General features: G+C 34.4%; 1 protein-coding gene across 1 annotated transcript; it reads left to right on the forward strand.

The window, feature by feature from the left end:
* Positions 1 to 7234: 7234 nt before the first annotated feature.
* LOC18426605 (proline-rich receptor-like protein kinase PERK15) lies at positions 7235 to 13808 on the forward strand. The gene is made up of 8 exons (XM_011622235.3): positions 7235 to 7760; positions 10453 to 10995; positions 11128 to 11214; positions 11306 to 11376; positions 11633 to 11709; positions 12124 to 12271; positions 12458 to 12616; positions 13167 to 13808. The coding sequence occupies exons 1-8, from the start codon at positions 7256 to 7258 to the stop codon at positions 13479 to 13481; spliced, it is 1905 nt and encodes a 634-aa protein (XP_011620537.1). The 5' UTR covers positions 7235 to 7255; the 3' UTR covers positions 13482 to 13808.
* Positions 13809 to 18123: the final 4315 nt, after the last annotated feature.

Below are 18123 nucleotides of genomic sequence, written 5' to 3' on the forward strand. Positions count from 1 at the left end.
ATTAGAAGTGGCACATCCTACATAAGGTTAAGGTAATCATCTAGTTGGCTATTCAAAATAAAATTTTAACGATTCATAACCTAATCATAAGAGGTAAAGTGCTTCCTAATATCTGTTTGATGTGCAAGCTTGATGGTGAATTTGGGAATCACCACTTTATTCATTGCTTTGTTGCTTCGAGATTATGGTATTCGTTATTCGGTTTACTTGGGGTGTATGCTACTATCCCAATCTTGGTTCAGAATATTGTTTCTCAGTTTAGCTTCCACCACTTGCCTCCTGGTGGTTCTCTCCTTTGGCGCATTGCTCGAGGAACGATCCTTTGGAAAATTTGGAAGGAAAGGAAAATGCATACTTTCGATGGTGTTAGCCTCTCTTTTGATCGCCTGCTTGGGAATGTCTTGCTCTCTATCTGGAACTAGTTCTCAGTAACTACGGAAGGTTGGGGCCTTTCCCAAGCTGATGTTTTGCCTAACCTACAGAACCTTTTTCTTTTGGGAAAAGTTAAGATGTGGCCCAGGTGCTTTTGGTCTCCCTCAGAATCTGGTTGTTTCAAATTGAATTTTGATGGCAGTTTTTTTAGGAATCCTGGCTTGGCAGGTATTGGGGGGGTCTTGCGTAATGATCTGGGGGTGATTTTATTCAGTTATGCGGGTCATCTAGGCTCAACCACGGCTAATCATGCCAATCTTGCTTCTTTACTGCAAGGTCTTAAAATAATTTCTTCTAGATCTTTGGGAGTTAGTTGTATTTGTGAAGGTGACTCTTTAAATGTTATTAGTTGGTGTAAGAAGGAATCGTGTATCCCTTGGAAGCTCCGAGCCTTGTGGTTAGAAATCATAGATCTTTCTGCATCTCTCTCTATCGCCTTCTCTGATGTATACGGTGAAGCCAACAATGTTGCTGTTGCCTTGGCCAAAGGCGGTGTATATTTGCATTCATTGTTAATTTCTTCTAATGTAATCTCTTTTGAGTAACTCGTATTAATAAATTTGAAATTTTTGTCAAAAAAAAATTGCAACTTTATATAATATTTTATCATATTTAAACGAGAGATGTTTTTTTTTTTTTTTTGAGTGGGGTATGGATCCAAACCGTTGCTACCCCTATCTAAAATAGCAAATTGAAGATTAACTTTGATAATTCCCTAAAGGGATGGAAGATTTAGTAGATAAATTTGTACACCAACCCACCCCTTTTGCTTGTGCTTGAAAACGCGTTCATCTCTCTCTCTCTCTCACTCTCAATCATGAGTTGGAATCGAGTTGTCCTTTGCTTACGCATTCCACCACCTCATTCGTGAATCTCACTCTCCCTCTCTCTTTCTCTTTCTACTCAACAAAAAAGTCTCTTTCTCTCTCTAAAGTTTATTCATCTCTCTCTTCTTTCTCTATGTCAACTTAAGTAAATTAAAATGAATATAGGGGTGCCTGTGCTTAACAACCTGATTCCACCTGCCCATAAAATAAAAATGTAATGAAACGGTCTACCTACGCTTAATTAAAATACAAGTCCTGTTCTCTCTCTCTCTCTCTCTCTTGCGGTGGCAAATGATTTTCTTTAGGGTACAAAAATGGCATTAGAATGGTAGGGTAATTGTCGTAGTTTACATGACTCCATCTATGCGGAGTTAGAGAGAGAGTCAAGGAGTGTGTTTTCATTTGACACTTACTGTTGTCGTGATCATGGATTAAAAATGCCTCACTTTTAGCCGATGATTGCGCTCAGTTTGGGGATTGACTAGACTAGGGGTCGCGATGGACTCCGGTCCGGGTATGGGTTCCAAACCTTATTCGGGTTTGGGCCCGGCTCTATGTAGATACAACTTCGTCCTAGACCCACACTCGAATAGTGTTATTATTTAAATAATATTTAATATATAATATTATTATTATTTAAATAAATATAATTATATATTTTCAAGTTATAATATTTAAATAATACATATATATATTTAACATAATATTTAAATATATTTTTTGGTACCCAATCACTGTCCCACCCATTGCCACCCCTAGACTAGACAACATTAGAGAGAAAGTTTTAGTGGGAGAGAGTGTTTTATTTTGAATGTTATATGGGAACCTCGGGGGTAGTTCTATTTGATGATGAAATGAGGAAAAGTGAACTTAATTGGTTTGGTCATATGCAGCATCAACCTAGAATAGTACCATTTGAGTAGGGAAATTTGGTTTATTCGAAAGACCGTGAAAGAGCAAGGAGAATGGCCAAAAGGGCATATATATATAAATAGTGAAAAGAGATACGATGACTTATGATCGACTAAAAGTATGGGGTAAAGCGGAATGGCAAAATAAGAATCATATAGTGTAGTTGTAGGGTTATTGGGAACCCCTTGCTTGTGGAACCGAGAATCCCAAATACCGGGTTCCCACCCAATATCGTGTATATGATTGGCTAAATCCAAAGTATATGAGTACAATTATAAATCGAGTGCGAGAATTAAAACATAAAAAAAACATACTACTATAACACATGATTTATATGGTTTACCCCGTAGGGCTACATCAACAGTATTGGCAACTAGAAATCTACTATCACAATGAAGATTACAATTTTGGATTACAAGAGATATACCTCTCTCTAACACTAGTAAAGACCCCTTATCGATCTTCCTTTCTAAACCTGCTCTACCAATCGAGCAACACCGTCGATCAATATCTTCTTTCCCACCGCAATACCGCTTCCAAAAATATAACTTAAAGAGCAATCAATAAACTTTATCTATCTAGAAGTGAAATATTAAATCAATCCAAAACTTCATAAGACTACCTCCTCTATCTAGGAGGTCATGTCTATCTTAAAGACCACTTCCGCCATGGGATCAAGCTCGTTCTACCAGACGGTGATTTGCCCCACCCCTCCACTATTCAAGCTAGCACGACCAATACTGCATGCCGTCTTCAGAAGGATGGATATTATGTCTTCTTTAACTCTCTTATAAAAATATCAATTTCTTGCTTCTTAATAAATTCCCTTCTATTTTTATCATAATACTCTTAATTTTTTTAAAAAAATATGAGTATAGTGATTTGGCTATCACCAAACCCAATAGTAACCACTTTCAAATAGTTGAGATAATGCTCGAATGATAATGATATGAAAACCTCATAAAATAGAACTGAGACGCAATCACTGCTCTGACCACCTTTATCATGATTCCATTCCCCAAACAATGGGGATGCCATTGCACATTAGACAATAAAGCACGATTGTTGCCCTTTTACCACCATGAAGAATAATAAAAGCATGAAGGTTTTGACAAAGTTAATGCTTTATGAAATATGTAAGGCCATATCTCCAAATGCATCAAGAAAAATCTTGTGATGGCATTCAGGTCCATATTCACCTTTGACCGTGAAATTTGAAGTTAAAACAAGGCGCAAGACTCCCATATCTATAAAAACTTAAATTGTTCAAATTAATCTATTACAAAGTGGGAAAATTTTGGGATCTACAATCCATTTATCTTTCAAATCTATGATCCCCAAGGGTTGAGATTATCATTTTGTATGTTTATAACTCTATAAATGAGTTTTCCAAAGAGATTCGATACGAGATTCTATAAAGTCACAATTTCATGAATTACTTCCCCCTAAACTAAGAATGGGCTCAAGGCTTAGTGGTTTAAGTGGCAGGATGTCACAACGTGACATCTTCAGTTCCACTATTACCATAGATAGAAAACCCTTTTCACTAGCTGCCTAAAAAATTACTCCTATATGAATGTGCGCACAAGATTCTCACTCATGCACGTGCAAACTCATGCTTTGTTTATATGAATCTAAATGGCTATAAAGGAATGCTCGAAACTAAGCTATACAAATCAAGTGCCCTATCTATACATGTCTAACTTGTATTTATTTATTGTTTTGGGGTCGGATACACGAATCATGTTATGTTAAAATTTTCTTTAAAACTATCATCATCATTATCCACATAGTCCTTTTCCAAGCCGGCACAAATCCTAGTCTATCATTTTCTTGTGTTAAGGGTCATACTCTCAGTGAGGCTATAAATCCCTATATCTTTTTCATTACTTCGAACTATATCCATAATTTTTTCTTAAGATAATGTACTAAATAATAGCAATACTAAATATGGTGTGCTTAAGGCACAAGTTAAAAAATAAAGCCACACAATAAACCCCAGCTAAAAAAGGCAACTGCTGCATAAAAAATCCTCATGATAACTTAAAATTTAACTTGAACTTGATTATGGGGTTTGGAGTTAAAAACTTAAAAGAATTTATAAGTTTGTCGGATCTGTGAACACTTGCAACTAAACATTCTAGATAATATGTCACAAAATACATTATGTGAACACTTGAAACTAAACATTCTAGATAATATGTTACAAAATACATTATGTTAGGGCTTGAAACTCATTTAAATTTTCATACCATAAATGTCAAGGAGGAATTCATCAACTTAAGTGTTCTTGGGTGATGGAAACATTTTTGCATAGAGTTCCAATGCAACTTTACTTTTTCTTTCAAAGCCTTGACCTTTTTATAAATTATTTCATATCAATTAGGCAGGGCCGTCCAAGATGGACTATTTTAAGTGCTTCTTTTTCCGTCCAAGATGGACCAATTTTAGATTTTTTTTGTTTTGGTTAATACCTATAATTGTGAGGTGGAGTATCAATTAGTAGGTTTTTTGGCATCAAAATTGCATTTTCTAGTAAGATTTTTATGTCTTTATAAAGTTGCAGCCCTACAAAATAATTGTCTAATAAATAATTTATTTTATCATGAATAAAATTAAAAGTGTGGTTACCATAACACTGTTGATGCTAAATAATTGAGATAAAACTCAGATGATGATGGTGATGATTGCTAGTATAAAGCCGATGTTTTACAAAAAAAAGCAAGGCCATACCTTAAAAGCTCACCAAAAAATATACAACAAGAACCCCATAACAACTCAAAGATATACTCCCGCTTCAAATTTTTTAAGTTAAAAAATTAGTGCAAATGTTGGGGATCATCAATCATTTGAAAATAAACAACTTAGATAATATTTAATAATATATATTATTTGTAGTGCTTGAAATCCATATCTGTAGCTATTGAGATTGAGACGATGAATTTGAAAATTTCTTTTGCTAGGTTTGCACTGACGTGAGGTTTTGAGTTGAAGTCTTACTTGTGTCCATCAATTCCAAGCCTCGTAGACTTTTTTTCTTTTATTTTTTATGGGTAATTTAGTGGAGAAGACAAATTTTATCCAATTCTTCATATAACATTAAAAGTAAGTTTTTTTTAAAATTGATGCTATCAGTAGAATTGAAAACCACAACGTAGTAATTAAATATAAAAGCGTTACTATTAAAACAGTAACTAAGTATACGAGTATTACCAATATTACCAACATGACCCAACCTCTTTCTCGGGATTCAAACTTATTCTATCAATTTAACATATTTTAAAATAAATTCCTAAAAATCCGCCGTTAAAAACCAAATTAGCCTGGACCAAGTCAACACCCCTCAAACCCCGGCAAGGCAGCCAATCATACAAATACAAAAGTGACCCAAATTAAAGAATTAAAACAGTGGGTGGATTACTAAAAACTTGATAAGCCACAAGTGGAGAAACCCAGCAAAATGATGAGAAGAAAAAACTTAGAAAACCGTGTGGGGTCCACCCCTCTAAGCTGGTTAAAACCCAAAGTCCAAAATGCATATTTAGGTATTGCAAATTGTAATAAAATACATAATAATAATCAAACAATAATAATATAGAAAATATTTATACTTCCACAAATTATACAATGTATTAATGATGAGTTTCCCTATTTTATAGTTTAATAAATAAAATAAACTAAGAGATTTATCCAAAGTTAAGGTGTCTAGAAGAGAGTATTATGATATTTAAGAATCTTCGAAAATATTGATCTCCACCCTGAATTTGTGCAATACGAAGAAAAATAAATTTGAAGTTTTAAAAATAGTGTATTTCGACAATTTATTTTCAAAAAATTGAAATATTTATAGAAATATTCCATCAATATTATTTTTAAAATTTTAAATTGTATAGATGAGAAATAGATTTTAAAACTATCACAAGGTTTCCAAATTGGAATTATATTGTTGAGCCCATTTTTAGAATGTGGTGTGTAAGAAGGATGCATCTCACCCAAAAAAAAAAAGAAGTTTAGATAAGGTTGACGTTCTAAACAATCAAATTAAGACGCAGCGTAAAAACTCACTAGAAGAAGTCGTTTCGATGTTAGATCATCTCAACCTTAAGATACATGGACCTAAGAACAAATGGATTTTAAATATTAAAAGAATAATGTATTAAAAATAGTGTATCTTGTAATGTATTATCTATACTATCAAATTTCAAGAATTTTAAGTGTTTATCGATCTATTTAATCTGTATTATTTTTGAAGATCTAAATTTTACAATTAAATATAAAAATAAATTTTTAGATCACCATCATAAAAAAAATTTATATTGAAATGATACTATTTGAAGGTGCGGCTTACTTTGGTTGTTTAGGGGCTATGTCTTAAACAAACCACACCTAATTGAGAAAGTATAGTCCTCTTTTGATGGTCTTAATAAAGAATGAGAAAGAAAAAAAAAAAAAAGAAAGGGAAAGAAAAAGAAAAAGTCCTCTTTTACACTCCACTGAACTGTCGAAAAACAAAAAAAGGAAAGAAGCCGGACATTTAATAAATGAATATTGTTTATAGGAAAGAGAAAAAAATTAATGAGAATCCGAGGAATTTGGGTCTCTATCTGTCTCTCTACTCTTTTAATGGCGGCCCTCCTTTGAAACTCCTCTTATTTTGCTAGCCGGAAAATTCTATTTTTCCGGCGAAACTGCTGGAATCCGGCGTTGTCTATACGTTTACTTTCTCTTTCTGTTATTTTCCAGCTTCTTGTGCTCATTTTAGCCAGAACTTTGCACCAAAGGATCGATGGTATTGCACTGGTTTAGCGCTGCAGGGCTGGACTGAATCGCCTACTAATCAGCAGTATATTGTTAGATTTTTCCATAAATTCGTTAGGTTTTGGAGCTCGCTTGAATTCGGTCATTTTTGGGTATCAAACTGCTAGGATTCCGAGTTCTTCAAAATCTGATCTTTTTTGGTTGAATCTCTGAAAAAAACATCTACCTGCCATTTTAAACCAGTGAACTTCATCAAAACTCCTCCATTTTTTCTGGATCCATTTATAAAGCAGTTACAGGACCAGTAGAGCTCGTAAACTTCATCAATGTCAACTCCTACTCCATCGCCTTCTCCACCCTCGCCACCGGCTTCATCTCCACCTCCATCAACGCCATCCGCACCTCCTCCCTCTTCAAACTCCACTTCTCCTCCTCCTCCCTCTTCAAACTCCACCTCTCCTCCTCCTCCTTCGAACCCATCTCCTCCTCCTTCTTCAAATCCTCCACCACCTGCGACTCTATCCCCTCCTCCTCCTGATACATCAACTCCTCCTTCTTCTTCTCCCCCATCTCCTCCTTCTTCTTCTTCACCTCCTCCTCCTTCTTCAACTGACCGATCTCCTCCATCCACTACTCGATCGCCACCACCACCACCTTCATCCTCTGATTCGGGTTCCTCTTCAGTTCCAGTTGGATTGGTGGTGGGAGTTGCAGTTGCAGGGGTGGTTTTGCTGGTTTTTGCCAGCTTGTTGTTCATATGTTGCAAGAAGAAGAGGAGAAGGCATGATTATCCACCACCTTATTATGGCCATCCAACCCCACCTCCTAAAGGTACTGTAAACTCAGACCTGTGCCATTTTTTCTTTCTCTGTTTTCTTTTTCCATCTGATTTTGGGTCTTTGCCTTGTCTTCTTTGTGTTGTTTTTTTATTTTTCCTTCTCATATTGTTTTGTGTTTATTCCTTATCTCACTTTGGTGCGTTCTCTCCTCACCTCGGGGTTTTTGTCGTCGTCTTTTCATGTGTTTTCATCTAATTTTCATGGTTTCTTATTTTTTATGGAAATTTCTTTTGATTCCATTTTGGGCACTGAAAACCCTTGTGTATTTCAAACTCTCATGATATCAAATACACTGCAAGCCTTTGCCTTTGAGGCCTAGCGTTTGGATTTGATAAGAATCTGAGGTTTACAGTTACAATCTAGAACAAGAAAAACGTAAAGGATTTTGCCTTCAATCTTGATTCGGACTACTAGTTCGATATTCATATTGTGAGTTCCATTAGAGTTAGCCATTTCAGTTTTAATATGAAACCCAATAGTTTTTAAACCTTTTCTTTATTGATTGTTGATTTTTTTTCCTTGGACATGATTTTTGCCTTCTATTTGTGGGATTTCCTTAGATTTCTGCTTGGTAGATTTTTTCTTTTAATTTTTGAGAAATTTTCTTTTCATTTTTTGTCAGAATGCTATGATCCGCAGAAATTTTGAAGGTTTCAAGAATGATTGAGAATTCCTTTGTTCCTTGTAAATGTAAATTCTAATCACTTGCATTTGTGTTTATTTGTGATTACCAATTGCCATTTACAATCTTATGAATTTCAAAGGATGTTGCTGTGGACTGCTTAATAAAATAGAAACAATTCATCTTAAAAAAAATGTGTTTTTTCTCCTTTTTGTTGAAAGATGCAAGGTTTGAAATATTTTACTTGCATTCTGTTAATGAAAAAGGTGAAGATTTTGTGAATTTTTGGGTGTTTCCAAAAGTTTCACACGTGTTGTAGGTCTCGCTATCTTCCAGTGAGAAAAAACCATCTTGTAAATTTTAGTGATGTGGAAAGATGCAGTGCTATCATTTCAACCGGAATTAAATCTATAACGGATGCCATCTCATAACATTTTTTTCTTTCTCCTGATATTTTCAAAAAATTGTCCATTGTTTGTGTGTTCTTGTTGTCTTGATTTGGATGTGGTTTCTGGTCTTTTCCTTACTCAAAGAGCAATTGGTAGGCATTAGTTTGCTGCCAATCTAAATGTCTTGAGGCATGTGGACAGGCACGTGCATATTTTTATTTTTATTAATTGTTTGGTTTGAATGGACCCCTCTTATCAAAGAAAGCATGCTTTATTTTGAAGGAATCTGGATCATCCATCTAGGAAGTAATCAGCTTTACAGTAAATATAGAAATGCCTTCAATTCTTTTGCATACTTTTGATTGGTATAAATACCATTGATTCTGGCAGTGGTAGTTTGTTGCATGTGCAATGCACTTTTAGATGGACTACCCAGGTTAAAAGAAACCTTGTTCATCATAGATATTTAATTCCTTGGAAATATTTCTCACCCACAATTGTCTTTATTTATATTTTATTTTTTACTATTATATGAATCAGGTGGCTTTTTTAATATATAATTCAGGATATCAGACATGCTTTACTAGCCCATAGAGCCATAATTTGAGGCATTGATTGCATGAACATCCACATAAAAAGTCCGGTCCCACCCCTCACATGGGATAGCAAGTATGTCCTGTCCGATGCAAAGTATCAATATTGTCATGACTGATGAATATGTGTAAGACTGATCAGGACGAACAATCATTCAATTGTGTTTGTAATCTGTATTTCTGTATATCGCTTATTTAAGTAGGGGTTTTAGATTTTGATTCATTTGAAATGGTCTTGACTTGAGAATTTGTACTTGCTAATTGAAGCTCAGAGGAATTCTCGTAGAATGATATAATTTGCTATTTACTTTAGAAATTACCAATGGTTTTAAACTCAGCTCAGGCCTTGGACTGAGCTGAGTTATTTGGCCAAGTCCAGACTCAACCGACTAGTGTGCAGGGCCCAAAAGGCTCTAAAAAATAAGACATAAAATATGGTTTAAAACTAAAATAAATTTTTTGAAAGTGGAACAAACTCAAAGACAGCATAAAAAGTCCAAAAAAACTTTATATATATATATAATGGATTTAGAAAATATTGATTTATGGTTGGAGACATTTTAGAAAAATCCAAAAAAAGGGAGGTTAAAAAATAGGGCATATGAGAAAAACTCACAAATCATTGAAAAAAACATCCAGATCAGATATATAATTTTTATACATTGATTCCGCATATTTATATAACTTCTAATGATTTTTTATTTTTTTAAATTGCCCAATTTGCACCATAGTTTACTCGGCTCAGCAAGGAGCTGATTCCAAGTAACTTGGCTGAGTCCGAGTGGACTCAGACAAGTTTTCAATCGGCTAAAAAGTACATATGAGCTTCAAAGCTATCAGCCTGTCATCAATTTTAATTAAAAAAAAAGGAAAACAAACTTCACATGAGTTTTGCAAATTTAGAACTGACCGCAGTACAAACTACAAAGTCAGTACATTGGCTTGGAAAGTAAAACTATCCCTCATTTGCCGTAATAAAGGTATATATGTGTCTATTTAATCTACTGGGTAAATCAGAGCAATGCTAGATACAAAAATATGCGGCACTTTATTCATTAGAATGACATTCAATCCTTGCAGCTGACCCTTACAGTGGTGCTCCGCAAAACTGGCAGCACAATGCCCCACCACCAGGGGACCACGTAGTAAAAATCCCCCCACCACCTTCACCCCCTCCTGTCTATTCTTCAAGGCCACCCCAGCCACCACCTCCTCCCCCACCACCCATAACTAGTAGTGGAGGTTCAGGGTCCAATTATTCAGGCTCTGAGAACCAACTCCCACCACTTTCACCGGGCCTCACCTTTGGTTTCTCGAAGAGCACCTTTACCTATGAAGAATTGGCCGTAGCCACAAATGGTTTTTCAAATGCGAATCTTCTTGGGCAAGGTGGCTTTGGCTATGTGCACAAAGGGGTGCTCCCTAATGGTAGAGAGGTTGCAGTGAAGCAATTGAAGTTGGGTAGTGGGCAAGGAGAGCGAGAATTTCAGGCAGAAGTGGAGATTATTAGTCGAGTTCACCATCGACATCTGGTGTCATTGGTTGGTTATTGCATTGCCGGTGGACAGAGGATGCTGGTCTATGAGTTTGTTCCCAACAACACTCTAGAGTTCCATCTACATGGTAAGAATTCTTATCATTCTATGATCTTCAGTTTTTAAAAGAGAAATTTGTTCTTTTCCTTGATGCTTTTTCTTGTTCAAACAAATTCGTTGATTGATTCATTATGTATTATGTGGGTTTTGTATGTTGTAGGAAAGGGGAGACCAACTATGGAATGGCCAACAAGACTTAAAATTGCATTGGGGTCAGCAAAGGGATTGGCTTATCTCCATGAGGACTGTGAGCTCTTGCTCTTGGTCATTTATATTGAGGTTGTTTTGTATGTTACAACTTACAACTGTAGTATTCATTGTGTGTTGATTGTTTGCAGGTCATCCGCGGATTATCCACCGTGATATCAAGGCGGCTAACATTCTTCTTGATTACAAATTTGAAGCCATGGTATGATTGTAATATATGGCAGTTCTTTGTTGTGCAAACACTTCCATATATCCTTGTCTCATCTCTGAATGAGTTGAGAAACAAGCTGAAGTCGAGAAATATGTTTTCTATTCTATGTAAAAGTTTGAAGATCCCGTTTTTCTTTTATCAATCATCATTTGACAAAAAGGCAGATCACTCTTTAGTTGCTTTTCTTGTAAGCAATGTATGTTTTATTGTACAATTTAAGAACTAGACCTTTACTTTCCTTGTGCAGGTTGCAGATTTTGGACTTGCAAAGCTTTCTACAGACAACAACACTCACGTTTCCACTAGAGTGATGGGAACTTTTGGGTTAGGACCAACCCTTGACCCATGGGTCACACCTTCCATATTCTATGTAGTTCATTGCACTGTTCAGAATTAAGTAATACTTGGAAGGCTGTTGATTCTGTGTACATCTAACTCTCATTTTGTATTAAACTTTTGCCTTTCACATGCAATATTGTTTTTTTACATTTTGTGTATTTGACTTATTTACTTTTTGGATCATTGCATGCACATTTTAGGTTTGAGATCATATAACTTTTATGATCAGTGCATTGTTTCTTTTTTAATTTTAATTCAATTTCTTCATTTATAGAACACATGCTGTATTGTAATTATATATTCTACTTGCAAAAGAATCATGGTTTTTGTTTACTTGATAACTAAGGTGTGATTATTACTTGATAAACAAAAGCATGATTCCATTATACCTATACACAGGTACCTGGCCCCGGAATATGCATCCAGTGGCAAACTCACAGAGAAGTCGGACGTTTTCTCATATGGAGTTATGCTTCTTGAACTGATCACAGGGCGTCGACCTGTTGATAGCTCTCAATGCTTCATGGACGAGAGCTTGGTTGATTGGGTTAGTTTCTTGATTGCCTTTCTCTTTATAAAACAAAAATACTTGGGACAAAATTCTTTCTTTCAAAGTTTAGCTATGCATTAGTTGAAATTTTCCCTTTTTTATTAGAAATTGACTGAGATTAATGCATTCAATTTCTTAGGGGGGAAAATACTGGAATTTCTAAATGGGTTTTTTAATAATCAGGCGAGACCATTACTATTGCGGGCACTTGAGGAGGGCAATTTCGACTCTCTAGTTGATCCACGTTTGCACAACTTCCCCATCAACGAAATGCGGCGAATGGTCGCCTGTGCTGCTGCATGTGTACGTCATTCTGCTCGTAGGAGGCCTCGAATGAGCCAGGTAAGATCTCTCTCTCTCTCTCTCAGTTTGTGCTTGCATGTATGCATTTGTGTTAGAGCATAAAACTTGTTTTGAACTTGAATTAGATGGAAAAAGTCTACAGAAACCTGAGAGGATGATGAGTATATGTATTTGTGTGAGTTTGGGAGAGAGCATGCTGAGTATATGTATTTGTGTGAGTTTGGGAGAGAGCATGATGAGTATATGTATTTGTGTGAGAGAACCATGAACCTTCGTGTGTGATAGAAAGAGCATGATGAGTGTATGTATATTTGTTTGAGAGATTGAGAGGATTATGAGCATGTCTGTGTGTGTGAGAAAGAGGAAGATAGATGTGTATTGGAGAGAGAGAGGGTCATGAGCACGTGTGAGAGAGAGAAGGGCTACAAAGTGATGAACCTCTGTATGTGTGTGTGTGTGTGAGAGAGAGAGACGGGTTCATGATCCACTGTGTGTATGGGACTCTGGGTTCATTTGTTGTGTTTGTGTGTTGTATATGAGAGAGAGACATCTCTAGATGGCCCCTGACCCCTGAGTTGGAACCATGCAGATAGTTCGGGCCTTGGAAGGGGATGTATCCCTTGACGATCTAAATGAGGGTGTTAGGCCAGGACATAGCCATGTCTACAGCTATGGCAGCTCTGATTATGACTCCGGAATGTACAATGAAGACATGAAAAAGTTTCGAAAAATGGCTCTCGCAAGCCAAGACTATGGAAGCAGTGAATATAGCAATCCAACCAGTGACTATGGCCTCAACCCGTCGGCCTCAAGTAGTGAAGGTCGACAAACTCGAGAGCAAACTAGAGAGATGGAGATGGCAAAGACGAAGGGAGAGAGTCAAACTAACAGTGGAAACCCTTGAAAACATCTGGGAAAGCATGAATAAGGTTTATAATCTTCCTTTTCCTTCTTTTTGGGATGCCAAATATGTCTAATTTCCTTTTCCTTTTTTTTTTATTTTTATTCCTGTATTTGACATGGGAAAATGGAGGTATGCAAGTGAGTGAACAGGGAGTATAGTTTTGGGCAGGTTTCTTGGTTATGTCGATATATTTTATTTTATTTATTTCTTACAACATAAGAGTTAACACTCTAATTCTTTTGCTAGCAACCTGTTGCTAGCTTGCTTGAAGTGTATCGGATTTGGCGTAGGTACTCAAATTTTATCCTGTTTGAATTGGGATCTCAACTTGGGTTTGGAGTAATGGCATACAACCATGTAGTAAGCATTTTGAACGACCACTTTGAAACCAAATTCTACCAAAATACTGTATGGACCTTCTTTGGCCGAAGGTTTCAGATTTTACGCTTAGACCAAAGCGAAGCGAAGCCTGGTGTTGTTGTTCGGGTCAGATTTAGGCCGTTTCAGTCAGATTCGGGTCTGCTTCAGCTATAGCTTTGGCCTCTTCAACTTAAGTAAAGAAATATCTATATAAAAGTATTTTTTGAATTTTTTTATTTTTCATTATTTTTTATATATTTTTATATATAAATAAGATATTTATTTGTATTAAATTAAAAAAAAACTTGAAGTCGTCCTTCAAATTGACCCAAGCACTGAATTGCTTCATTTTTTTCACTAAATAAAAAAAAACTCTAAAGCGAATTGGATTGGTATGAAAAGTACTTTCTTGATTCATAAATATCTTGATTTATAAATAGAACTTGACAGGTAATCTCACAAAAATTAAATCGGAGCGGTAAGCAAGATATCAGACCTGGGACCAAAGCCCTTGCATGTAAGAGGGACTAAAACACTGATATACTTGTTTGAGATAATCTCAGTTACCTTTACTGAGGCAAAAAAAAAAATTGTTTAAAATAGTTTTTTGAATTAAAAACTCGAAAATATTGGAAAGTTTATAACAAGATGGTTTATTTATGGCACAAGAAGGTTATAATCACGTTTTTCGGTTAAATGTGAAATCAAATGGGTGTGTAATTGTGCAGGCACAAATATTAAGAAAATTTTTTAGACTTCTCATGGGTAAATAATTCTAAACCATCCGATTTCGCATACAAGAGCTGTGTTTGTTATTACAAAAGACATGGGGCTCAACTCAAATGTCAATGGTGATTTTTTAGAATATTTAACAAAATTCATCCAAGAGATCAACTATTTAATATTTAGCCATATCCTTTAATTTAATTAAGAAAGTCCATCAAATAATTGTAATTAGAAAAATAGTTGATAAATTAGGTATGGGGCTCAACTCAAATGTCAATGGTTATTTTTTGGAAAATTTAACAAAATTCATCCAAGAGATCAACTATTTAATATTTAACCATATCCTTTAATTTAATTAAGAAAGTCCATCAAATAATTGTAATTAAATAAATAGTAGATAAATTCGGTATGTTTTGAAAATTTTCCTTCCATTTTTTTTTTCTCTCTGGTGATTATGGGCTTTGCTCCTTTTAAAAATCGACTTCTTCATATTTTTCATTTTTTATTCACAAGAAATGAATATCACGAATCAAATGGCATTGCTTTAGTTTACTTAGTTAACTATAACTTTCATGCTAGTTTCATAATTATGTAATAATAATGTAAAAAGAAAAAATTCTATATTTTATAGAATGGGTGCTGCTTTTTTTACTTTATTTTCCCTATACAGTTCAACGGTTGGAATTGAACTTGTGATTTAGTGTGGCTAATATCCATTCAAACCTATGCCCAATCCTATGGCATCGATTTTAAGCAGGTAAAAGAAAGGATGGAGTTTCTATAAAGCCTAAGCTTTATAAAAACAAAATAAAGCCTCATCTCAAATCTTCATCTGAAAAGCACTTTCAACCACATAAAACTCCGTTATGGCTCTAAAATCAATTTCTGACACCAACAATAAAATTTGAAACTAAAAAAATTTACAAATTTTGCGGATATATGAACACTTATTTTAGGGTGAAATGAACGGTCCAGCTAATTTGTTACAATATATGCTATTTTTAGATCATGAAATCTTAATTTTTTTCACAACCATAATGTTCAAGTCGAGATGATAGATGTAAAGGTTTTCTAACGCTTGGATTACAACTTTCAATGAGTTATGAGGTGAGGCTTTGCTTATTTTGATACGATTGCAGCCCTATGAAACCATTTTCCTTTATATTGTTATTATTATTTTGAAAACTTGATCTGCTAATAGGTTAGGAATTCAATTTACAATGGAGTAGACAAAAGGAGCAAAATGTTCATTTAATGGGAAGTTTTTTTTATTTGATTTCCAATTCCTTATTTCTTATTAAATTCTATGTCTTTGTGGAAATGTGGATGTGGCTTACTTAAGGCGTTGACTTTATGAAGCAAATCAATGCACACCTTTAGAAGCAAATCAATGCACACCTTTAGACCTACTTTAAAAATACTAAAATATTAAAAAAAATCTATTTTCATTTTTAATTATGAAATTTAAAGTTTCAAAAATAATATACATCAAGCATATTTTATAAATAATTGAAAAACTTGATAATAATGATTGTTATACATATTATTTTTAAAACTTGAAAATCTTTTTTCCATATCCATACAACAATGTCAAAACAACCTTTTTATTGAGGCGGTTTTTAAAGCATACTCTTATAATATAGGGGTTAGTGCTAATACATACTTTTCCATTTATTATATGAACATATATGGATGTTCCAAATTCATTTGATGCATCCTATTGGAAATTTGATGAAGAGAATAATGAGTTATTGAAAAGGAAATGTATATCGTAAGACTATTTATTTTTGGTACATGGATATCACAACTATTATTGACCATTGGATGTGAAATCCGGTGGTTGTGGATAGATACTGATTAGGTACAATGTTCAAAATAAAAGTTTTTGAATTTTATGACCCCAATTCAATCAATTAAATATCACATCCAATAATTAAGAATGATTGTGACTTTCTTGTACCAAAAATAAATACTCTCGTAAGTTACAATCCCTACTTAAATTGGAAAAAGTTTATATAATTTTGAAGCTCTAAAGTCTAAACAATCAAGTTAGGGCGCACCTCAAAAATTCATTAGAAAAAGTTGCTTCAATGCTCAAAATTCCTCAAATTGATCATCTTAACCTCAATATGTACGGACATTTTAAAAAAAAAAAAGGATTTCAAGTATTAGAAATAGTGAATTTTATAATGTATTTGTAGACTGTCAATTTTCAAGATTTTCAAGTGTTCATAGATCTGTTCAATCTACTCTATGTTTTAAGCCATTACAAAGATTTTCAGTATTGAAACAACATCTTTCGACAATATTTGAAAGTGTGCCTTACTTTGATGGTTTAGAGTCTCCGCTTTATAGAAACCACTGAAGTACGACCCTTGATAGAGCAAAATGCTATAATGGCACTGAGGCGTGGCCCTTTACGACTTAGGGTCGCACTGAGGTATGACCCGTAATAGAACATAACGGCAGACCATGATTTATGCAACCGAACTCAAATAGTTAAAAAAATACTTTGATGAGGATGATGATGATATTATACAAATTTACCAAAATGTACCAAATGCATGAACTATTTAACCTTTTATCTATGTTAAAATTTAGTTTCAAAATGGATGTAGTTTCTATTAGGCCTAGGCTGTATAAAAACAAAGTAAAGACTCAACGGAATTCTCAACCAAAAAGCCCTATGGCCAATTGAAAATGTCTATGATAGCTCTAAAATCAATTTCTCAAGTATGAAATTTGAAGATAAAAAAATAGTATAAATCTTGTAGATCTGTTACACTTATTTTTAGAGCGAAATAGACGGTTTAGATAATGTATTACAATGCACACTAATTTTAATACTTGAAATTCTTTTTATATATATATAAATCATAATAGTCAAAGTTGAAATGATTGATTTGAAGGTTTTTGGACTGAATTACAACCTTAAGTGATTTTTAAGATGAGGCTTTACCTCTTTTTCCTTAGATAACTCTATAAAAAGTTAACTACTTAAACAAAATAAGAGTGATTTACAAATGGATCGTAAATTTTTTTCTAAAATATAAAATGCTCAATTTATAATTAAAAATTGCAAAGAAAGTAGGTCAACCCAAGTTTTTTTATTTTTTTCAAAATTACTCTTGTAATTAATGTCAATAAGAAGCTAGCTAACCCGATATAAGCTAGCATGGGCTAGATAGGCGCATGGCATGGCTTTGACGGTAGCCGATAAGCGCGCTTGGTATATAGTATGGGTTCTTGGTACCATGCCTTGCTCATGCTTCGACCCGGCTTTGCCTACGCGGTTAGCCTTAGTATTGTATTGCTTGTGCCGCCTGCTCGCTCGCTTGGTCGCATCTATCTATCTGCTGTTCGATCACTCTAAGATTCCATTCTCAAATAGAATTTAAATTTTTCATTAGTAGGGAAATGAAAATTATAATTCAATTAAAATTATAAATAAAACTAACAAAATAAATAAAATAAAATAAAATCCTCCGACCAAGAGATAATTTTAAAGAAAATAAAAAAAATGCTGATAAAAAGAGCATTTCGTGTATTTTAAAAA

The sequence above is a fragment of the Amborella trichopoda genome, chromosome 5 (genome assembly GCF_054954075.1).
Source record: "Amborella trichopoda isolate Santa Cruz 75 chromosome 5, AtrichopodaSantaCruz75HAP2 v2.0, whole genome shotgun sequence".
NCBI lineage: Eukaryota > Viridiplantae > Streptophyta > Magnoliopsida > Amborellales > Amborellaceae > Amborella > Amborella trichopoda.

Bases quoted from the DNA above. Each gene is read 5' to 3' on its own strand.
- LOC18426605 (XM_011622235.3), top strand. From the start codon at position 7,256: ATGTCAACTCCTACTCCATCGCCTTCTCCACCCTCGCCACCGGCTTCA. The intron at 7,761-10,452 runs GTACTGTAAACT...CAATCCTTGCAG, and splicing joins TCCAACCCCACCTCCTAAAG to CTGACCCTTACAGTGGTGCT. The intron at 11,377-11,632 runs GTATGATTGTAA...TTCCTTGTGCAG, and splicing joins ATTACAAATTTGAAGCCATG to GTTGCAGATTTTGGACTTGC.